Source organism: Hevea brasiliensis, chromosome 16 (assembly GCF_030052815.1).
Source record: "Hevea brasiliensis isolate MT/VB/25A 57/8 chromosome 16, ASM3005281v1, whole genome shotgun sequence".
Taxonomy (NCBI): domain Eukaryota; kingdom Viridiplantae; phylum Streptophyta; class Magnoliopsida; order Malpighiales; family Euphorbiaceae; genus Hevea; species Hevea brasiliensis.
This window is the reverse complement of record NC_079508.1, coordinates 62,404,046-62,413,920: the sequence shown is the minus strand read 5'-3', so window position 1 is coordinate 62,413,920 and position 9,875 is coordinate 62,404,046. Positions and strand designations below refer to the sequence as shown.

General features: G+C 21.6%; 1 protein-coding gene across 1 annotated transcript; it reads right to left on the bottom strand.

Moving 5' to 3' along the window:
- Positions 1-7,801: 7,801 nt before the first annotated feature.
- Positions 7,802-8,383, bottom strand: LOC131174758 (non-specific lipid-transfer protein 2-like). Its single transcript, XM_058138655.1, has one exon. It carries the CDS (start codon positions 8,309-8,311, stop codon positions 8,018-8,020), a length of 294 nt encoding a protein of 97 aa, XP_057994638.1. The 5' UTR covers positions 8,312-8,383; the 3' UTR covers positions 7,802-8,017.
- Positions 8,384-9,875: the final 1,492 nt, after the last annotated feature.

The window sequence follows — 9,875 nt, the reverse complement described above, 5'->3', positions numbered from 1 at the left end:
TTTAAATTTTAATTTAAATTATTTTTAAAAATGTTATTTTTAATGATGTATTTTTAAATTTTTATAATTGAAATATAACAATTTTAATTTAAAATAAAATGTTAATAACATTTAGCTAAAATCTTATGAATCAGATTCATCAGAAAAGTATGACTGCTATTTCCACATATCATAATGTTCCAACAGGTGTGAGAACCGACCATGACTGCTACTTCCAACGTAAGACTTGCGCGAACCATACATTGAACTTAGGTGCTGAACTGCTTGAAAACACAACTCGCAAATGGGCCCAGTTCCGACGGGCATAACAACAAGTCGACCGAACATGTTCAATACTTCCAAATTCCATATGACACATATCCTGCTATTAATACAAATGGTTATATTATCATTTTAAGGAAGAAAAAAAAAAGATACTTTTGAAAATTTTAAAATATTTTACATTTCAGAATAGCTAAGTGAAATTAATAATTGATAACTTAATGAAAAACCTATAAATTAGATTATGTAATTTTAAAACTCACTTACTCAGTTTATAATATTTTAATATAATAAATATATAATTAACATATATCATTAGAATTACTATTAAGTATTCTTTTTTTTTTAAATGACTAAATTATTCTTTACAATATTTTTTATTTAAAATAATTTAGTTTATAACTTATGAAAAAATTTACATGTTAGTTCTTACAATTTAGTAAAACCTACATATTAGTTCTTATATTTTTAAAGTCCACCTATTTAGTTCTTGATATTTTAAAAAAACTTAATCTCCTTATTAAAATTTTCATCTAAATTACTTGTAATTTAAAAAACATATATATCAAAATACTTTTCATTTATGAATTTCATTATGAAAAATAGTTATTGAGGTGTTCATTTATTAACAAAATAGTTCCAGGTAAAATTAATAATTTTAATTGTTTAAATTTAAATTTTACAAATTTTTCGTGTTAAAATTTTTAATACTATTAATTATAAAATTAACTATTAATTAATAGGTGAAATTTTACAAAATTAACTATTAAATTGTATTTATATTTTATATTATACTATTAAAATGTAAAGATAAATTTGTAATTAACAAAAATATAAGGATCTTAAAGTAATTAATTCAAAATTTAGTAATTATAACTATTTACATATTAATCCTTCTATATTTATTAGTTATAAAAATATAAGTGCTAATTTATAAATAGTCATAATGTTTAGGGATATTTTAAAAATTATATGGATAATTTTATAATTTATCAAAATTTTTAAGATCCTTAAAGAAATTAATTTATATTTTTAATAAATATAATTTATAGGACTAATTTATAAATTTTACTAAATCTTATGCCTTAAATTATTTTAGATAAAAAGTATAATAAATAATATTTTAATTATTTTTATTAAAATTAACATTACTTAACTGTAATTTCAGTGGTACGGATTGATTTATAGATTTAATAAAATTTTAAATTTCAATGATTATATAAATAGGTTTAAAAATATGAAAAGAATTATAAATTTTATTAAATTTTAAAAATTAAATTATAAATTGTTTTTTTTTTAGGTAAAAAAATAAACCACAATCTGCGATGATTGGATGCACTAATAATAATATATAATTAATTCATAATTTAGTTTAAAAAAAATGGAACAGATTGTTTAGTTTAGGGAGTGATGGATGAAGCCCACATACATTGGACATTCGTGTGAAGCATGTCTTCATTAGTCTGAGCCCAAATATCTTTCTTGTACGACAACGAAAACGCGCCGTTCCATTTACCAAAACTCCACAATTGCACGCTTCGAAGCGGGTGGATAAAATGGTAAACAATTTTTTCAACTTTCCATCATAAAAGTTTGGTCTACTGACTGAAAAAGTTTAAAACTTTATGTGAATTGTTTATTTTATTAAAATTTTTAAATTTTGGATAATTAAATAAAAAATTTTTAAATTTGGTGAGTTTAAATTCTTTTAATTTTTATTTTTTTTATTGAGTTATGAGTTATAATTTGGAGAGTTTTTTATTATATGATTTTTAATTTTTGATTGAATTATGAAATATTTGAATTTAACTTCAATTTTGGCCGATGTTTCTTCATTTTAATTTTCTAAGAAAAATTCTTTGATTTAACTTTAGGTTCAATTGAGATTTGATTGCTTTAGGAAGATGATGTGAATATAAAATAAAATAAAATAATTTTTAAAGTGAATTATATTTTTTTAATTTTTTAATTTTAACTTAATAGTAACGATTTAGTTGATGAGATTCAAGATTTAACCAGTGAAAGTAGATTATATAGATTGAAGATTGAATATTACTTTTCATAATTATTACTTTTTTGGTATCATTTCAAGTATTTTATAAAATTTTTGTATCAAAATTGAAAAAATATTTGAATAATCTCATTTTTAATATTAATAATTTAGTAAAATATTATTATATTTAATTAAGATAAAAAAATATAATAAAAAAGGATAAATATATTAAAATAATAATAAACAACAGTAAAATAAAATACGTACTTTTTCAATTTTATAAAAAAAATAAAAAAATAAAATAAAATTTTAAAATATCACTTAAAATGGGATGATGTATTTTCTCATCATAAATATGCATTAATTTGTAATCACCAATTTTGATTAAGATAAAAAAAAAAAAGGGAAAATTGTTGAATGCAAGTAGTGGGGCAATCTTGTCCTACTGGTGAGGCAAATTAGAGGAAATTTTCACATACGATAATGACAACTCTTGCAAGTAGCACTTTTTTTTTTTTTTTTACTATTGTTTTCGTAAGCATGAATTTTCACATACGATGAAGACAAGTCTTGCAAATAGTTAGCTAGTTATGTCAAAATTGTTGGGCCAGTAAGAAGACTCTGCTTTATGAGCATGATTTGACTACAAAGATTACTTTCCATGATTTGTGTACCATTTAATATTAAAATATTGAAATTAATTTGTATTTTTTTATTAAATTAATATTTTAATATAATAACCAAGTATAGAAACGGATTACAATTGTTTTAAATGAAAAAAAAAATTCTTCCACTTTATTGATTTATGAATTTTCCAGATAATTTGTCTTTATAAGTCAAGTCAAGAAGCACTTTTAATTTAAATGGAGCTTGGCTTGCTTGAACTCGACAGGTTTTTTATTTTTATTTAAGTTTGTTATAAATTTAAAATATAAATAAATAAAATTTATATATTTATAAATAAATTTATCATATATTTTTTTATTTTAAGTCTCATAATAATAATAATGAAGGATTGCATTTCAAAAAAAAATAATAATAACGAAGGGGAATATTAAAGAGAGAAGAAAAGTAATACTGCGTAAATAATCAAATCACATTAGCTAGATGATTACACCTCCATGCGTAATTTCCCTTCCACAATTTATTTCGTAGAACATTTAAACTCCCAGTTCTTCATTTTTCATATTCAAATTAATGAAATTTTCATAAATTTTTAAAAAATCTTTTGAAAAATACATGCATCGATTATGACCAATTAGACAGAATAACACGTGAAATGTGCTTCTATTATTATTATTATTATTATTATTATTATTAGTTGACAAATACATTAAATATAAGAATTCTTTTATGAAAAAAAAAAAATATATATATATATATATATATATATATATATATATATATAATAAGCAGTTGTTTATCTAATTGTGAGGATTATTTATTATTTTATTTTAATAATATAAATTAATATATATTTTTATGTTTACAATAATATTATAAAATTATGTTAATAATAAAATTTTTAAATAGTTATAATTTTATTTTAGGTGAGACTAAATAAATAAATTGATTAATAGATATTTTTTACTAATAAAATGATAAACAAAATTAAAAAAAAAACACGATTTCTTTCTTTTGAATCATAAATCAAGCAAATCTTAAGTTAAAAAAGTTAAAAGTTAAACTTAATTAAATTAGTTAATTAAATTTAAATTAATTTAATAATTTTTAAAATATTATTATTAAAATTCTTATACTTTAAATATAATAAATATTTTTAAAATTTATAAATAATTGTTTATATGTATATTAATATAATTTTTATAAAATAATTCACATTTTTATAATCTAATCAAAAAATTAATAAAAAATAATTTATTTTAGAGATATATAATATGAAGAGTGAAGTTTTATAATGTCTCATATTGTAAACTTATTAATTTTAAAATTCTTAAAATATGTAGTAAATAAAATTTTAAATAATTTTTATTTTCATGTCCAATATAAAATTTTAATAATTAAAATTTAAAATATTTCAATAAAAGATAATATTTAAAAGATAAATTAATTTTTATATAAAAATAAAAAGGAAGTGTGGATGTCAATTTTTTAAGTCATCTCATTTGGTCACTTAACATATTTTTGTAAAGTCATTTTTAAGACTTGGTTTCAATTAATAAATAAATAAATAAATATATATATATTGAATTTAAATTTTAATTAAAATTATTTTTTAAAATATTATTTTTAATGATGTGTTTTAAAATTTTTACAATTAAAATATAACAATTTTAATTTAAAATAAAATTTTAATAACATTTAGCTAAAATCTTATGAATCAGATTCATCAGAAAAGTATGACTGCTATTTCCACATATCATAATGTTCCAACAGGTGTAAGAACCGACCATGACTGCTATTTCAACGTAAGACTTGTAAGAAACCAAACATTGAACTTAGGAGATGAACTACTTGAAAACACATTAGGCCCAGATCCGACGAGCGTAACAAACAAGTCAGCAGAACATGCCCAAAACTTCCAAATTCCATGCAACACAATTCATGCTATTAATACAAATGGCGCCGCTGGTAAATTTTTTATGTTATCATTTTAAGGAAGAAAAAAGGATACTTTTACAAATTTTAAAATATTTAACATTCTGGAATAGCTAAGTGAAATTAATAATTGATAACTTAGTGAAAAACTTATATATTATATTTTGTACTTGTAAAATTTACTTATTTAGTTTATGATATATTAATATAATAAATATATAAATTAATTTCTATCGTTAGGATTATAATCAAGTCATCATTTATTTTTTTTTAAATGACTAAATTACTCTTTACAATATTTTATATCTAAAACAATTTAATTCATAAGTTATGACAAAATCTATATATTAGTTCCTATGATTTAGTAAATTCTAAATATTAGTCATTATATTTTTAAAATTCACCTATTTAGTTATTGACACTTTAAAAAAATTTAATTTCTCTATTCAATTTTTCATCCAAATTACTAGTAATTTAAAAAATATATATATCAAAATGCTTTTCATTTATGAATTTCATTATAAAAAATAGTTCTTGAATTATTGATTTATTAACAAAATAATCCCAAATGTGGTAAAATTAAAAATTTTAATTGTTTAAATATAAATTTTACAAATTTTTCAAGTTAAAATTTGTAACACTAATAATTATAAAATTAACTATTAATTAATAGGTGAAATTTTACAAAATTAACTATTAAATTGTATTTATGTTTTATATTGTATTATTAAAATGTAAAGATAAATTTGTAATTAACAAAAATATAAGGATCATATACTAATTAATTCAAACTTTAATAATTATAACTATTTACATATTAATCTTTCTATATTTATTAGTTATAAAAATATAAGTGCTAATTTATAAATAGTTATAATTTTTAGGGATATTTTGTAAAATATATGGATAATTTTATAATTTATCAAAATTCTTAAGATCCTAAAAGAAATTAATCTATATTTTTAATAATTATAATTTATAGGACTAATTTATAAATTTTATTGATTAAATTATTTCAGATAAAAAGTATAATAAAAAAAGTTTTAATCATTTTTATTAAAATTCAATATATGATTTAATTGTAATTCTAGTGATATGGTCTCATCTATAGATTTATTAAAATTTTAGTGACTATATAAATAGGTTTAAAAATATGAAAAAAATTATAAATTTTATTAAATTTTAAAAATTAAATTATAATTTATTTTTAAAAAAATATGCAAATATTTTAGGTAAAAAAATAAACCACAATCTGCGATGATTGGATGCACTAATAATAATATATAATTAATTCATAATTTAGTTTTTAAAATATGGAACAGATTGTTTAGTTTACGGATGAGAGAGTGATGGATGAAGCCCACATACATTGGACATTCGTGTGAAGCCTGTCTTCATTAGTCTGAGCCCAAATGTCTTTCTTGTGCGACAACAAAAACGCGCCGTTCTATTTACCAAAATTCCACAATTACACGCTTCGAAGTAGGTGGATAAAATGGTAAACAACCTTTTCAACTTTCTATCGTAAAAGTTTGGTCTATTGACTGAAAAAACTTAAAACTTTATGTGAATTGTTTATTTTATCAAAATTTTGAAATTTTGGATAATTAAATACAAATTTTTAAATTTGGGGAGTTTAAATTTTTGTTTTTTTATTGAGTTATGAGTTATAATTTGTGGAATTTTTTATTATATGATTTTAATTTTTTATTGAATTATGAAATATTTGAATTTAAGTTCAATTTTGGCCGATGTTTCTTTGGTTTATTTTCTAAGAAAAATTCTTTGATTTAACTTTAGGTTCAATTGAGATTTTATTGCTTTGAGAAGATCAATGTCAATATAAAATAAAATAACATATATATATATATATATTTTTAATTTTAACGTAATAATAACGGTTTAATTGATGAGATTTAAGAATTAATTAGTGAAATTAGACTATGCAAATTAGAGATTAAATATTACCTTCCGTAATTACTACACTTGTATCGTTTCAAGTATTTTATAAAGTTTTTTGCATAAAAATTAAAAAAATAATTAAATAATTTTATTTTTAATATTAATAATTTATTAAAATGTTATTATATTTAATTAAGATAAAAAAAATATAATACAAAAGAGATAAATATATTAAAATAATAATAACCAAAAGCAAAACTAAGCAAATACTTTTTTAATTTTATAAAAAAATAAATAAAATAAAATAAAATTTTAAAACAAAATGAAATGAGAAATTTTCTCATCATAAAAATGCATTAATTTGTAATCATCAATTTTGAATGCAATGATTAAGATAAAAAAAAAAAAAAAAAGAAAAAACAGGAAAAATGTTGAATGCAAGGAGTTGGGGCAGCCACTTAAAAGTAGTGGGGCAATCTTGTCCTATCGATCAGGCAAAATTAGAGGAAATTTCACAAACGATAAAGACAAGTCTTGCAAGTAGCTTTTTTTTTCATAGCTTTTCTTCATAAGCATGAATTTTCACATACAATAAAGACAAGTCTTGCAAATAGTTAACTATTTATGTCAAAATTGTTGGGCCAGCAAGAAGACTCTGCTTCTATTTGTTTTAATTAAAGTCATCAGCATGATTTGACTACAAAATGCCAGCAAAAATTACTTTCCATGATTTATTTACCATTTAATATTAAAATATTGAGATTAATTTGTATTTTTTTTATTAAATTAATATTTTAACATAATAACCAAGTACAGAAACGGATTACTATTGTTTTAAATGAAAAAAAAAAAAATTCTTCCACTTTATCGATTTATGAATTTTCCAGATAATTTGTTGTTACAAGTCAAGTCAAGAAGCACTTTTAATTTAAATGGAGCTTGGCTTGCTTGAACTTTACAGGTTTTTGATTTTTATTTAAATTTATTATAAATTTAAAATATAAATAAATAAAATTTATATATTTATAAATAAATTTATCATATATTTTCTATTTTGAATCTAAACAATAAAAACGAAAGAGAATATTAAAGAGAAAAGAAAAGTAATACTACGTAAATAATCAATTCACATTAGCTAGATGATTACACATCCATTTGTAATTTCCCTTCCACAATTTATTTCGTAGAACATTTAAACTCCCAGTTCTTCATTTTTCATACAAATACATATGATATAGGACTCTGCTACTGACAGAGAAGTCTAATTTATTGAAGGGAGATTCATTCATTATAATTACTTTACTAGCAATTTGGGAGGGGAACCCCACAGGCATTAGCAACCTTTCTGGCACCAGGTGAGTTCACATACTGTTTCAGGTTTGGGTTCTTCAGGTACCCACAAAGGCAAGGCTTCTGCTCTCTCAACTTGCTGCAGCAGGTGCTTGATGGCGCCGTCGAAGACGAGATCGCCGGCAGGCATGAGCTCAGCTGCACTGGATTGCAAGTCACTGCATTTGACAAGCGCACCTCTGTTAAAAGCATCAGCGCCGCCACCGCCACAACCATCCATAGGGATGAACCAGAAACCTTCTTCATCTTCAGGAATTCACTATATATGTGGAAGTGGAAGTGTGTGAGAAGAAAATGGTGCGTTAGGCCAAAAGTGAGCCTAGGAATATAAAGACGGTGAACAAGGAATGTTGTGTCGATAACGCTGACGTGTCAAATTAGCAAACCAATTGGTCCTACAAAATTGAAGGTGCTGGGTCCTATCATTTAAATCAGGTTACCTGAGACGTGAGTTATACGTCTCCGGCTTAAAATTGACGAACTCAGTTTATTAATTATAAATTTTAACTAGTCATTTTATTGGGTGGCTTTTTATTAATTTTATACTTTATTATATGTCACCGTTTAATTTTGAAAACATAATTTAATATATATTTTATATTTTCATAATTATATTATAAATTTTAATAATAGCAAAATTTTAATTAATTATAACTTTATTTTAAATCTAATAAATAAATTAGTTAATACATTATTTTCTATATTATTCAACATATAAAAAAATAAAATATAAAAAATACATATATGACTTAGTGATTTTTAAATATTATTATTAAAATTTTTATATTTTAAATAGAAAAATATTTTTAAAATTATATATTTAAATTTTATAAATAATTTTTTAGTGAATATATAATCGGGTCATGGTGGCTAACAATAGCATTGGTGTCTAGAGATGTAGGCGAGGGTCTTGGCTATCTTTTTCGTTTAGTGGCCCACCCACCCACTCTGAAAACGACTTAGTTAAAGATAAGATTTAATGGTTGAAAGAGCAGTACACGTCGCACAGTGTCCAATACACTCTCAAGTTCCAACGACCCATGAGAATCTGCAGAACCGAGTGCGTCCCACGCTTGGCGTATATTTTTTTTCCATATAATGATATATGATGAGTATAATTTTATAATTTTAAATTTATAAATTTAAAGGAATTTAAAATTTTAAAAAAATTACACTAAAAATAATTTTAAACTTTAGTGGTTGAGATAAAATTTAAATTTAGTTGAACTTTAAAAATAAAGATAAAAAAAATATAAACTACATGACAGCTTTTATACTTTTTTATTAGCATATGTGGCATATTCTTATGAAGAATAAAATTGTGATTCTATGTAAGCATATTATATGACATAGTAAACCAATAGAAGTTAACAACGTGAGTAATTTAATTATTAAATTTAAAAAAAAAAACTATTTGATGATTATTTAATAGTTACACTTTCATGAGACTCACTTATGTATATATATTTACTCTATATTGATTTGCCATCCATGTAAAATGTTTTACACTAAGAATAAATATAAAAAAAAAAAATGGCATATCACAGTTTTTTATACTTTTCATTAGCTTATGTGGCGTATCCTTATAAATCTCTCTTAAGACTTATCTTTTTACAGTAACCTCTCAAAACAATGGAAGTAGGCTTTGGGAACCACGGCAGTGGATGAATGTAAAGAGTACAGAATCAATGATTTATTTGCAGTAACTGGGTCACGTAGATCGGACTAAACCAGAAATCATATCATGGTTTTTATATTTTTACTTTTCATATTAAGAGTTATCATTAAATTTTAATATCATAATAATTAA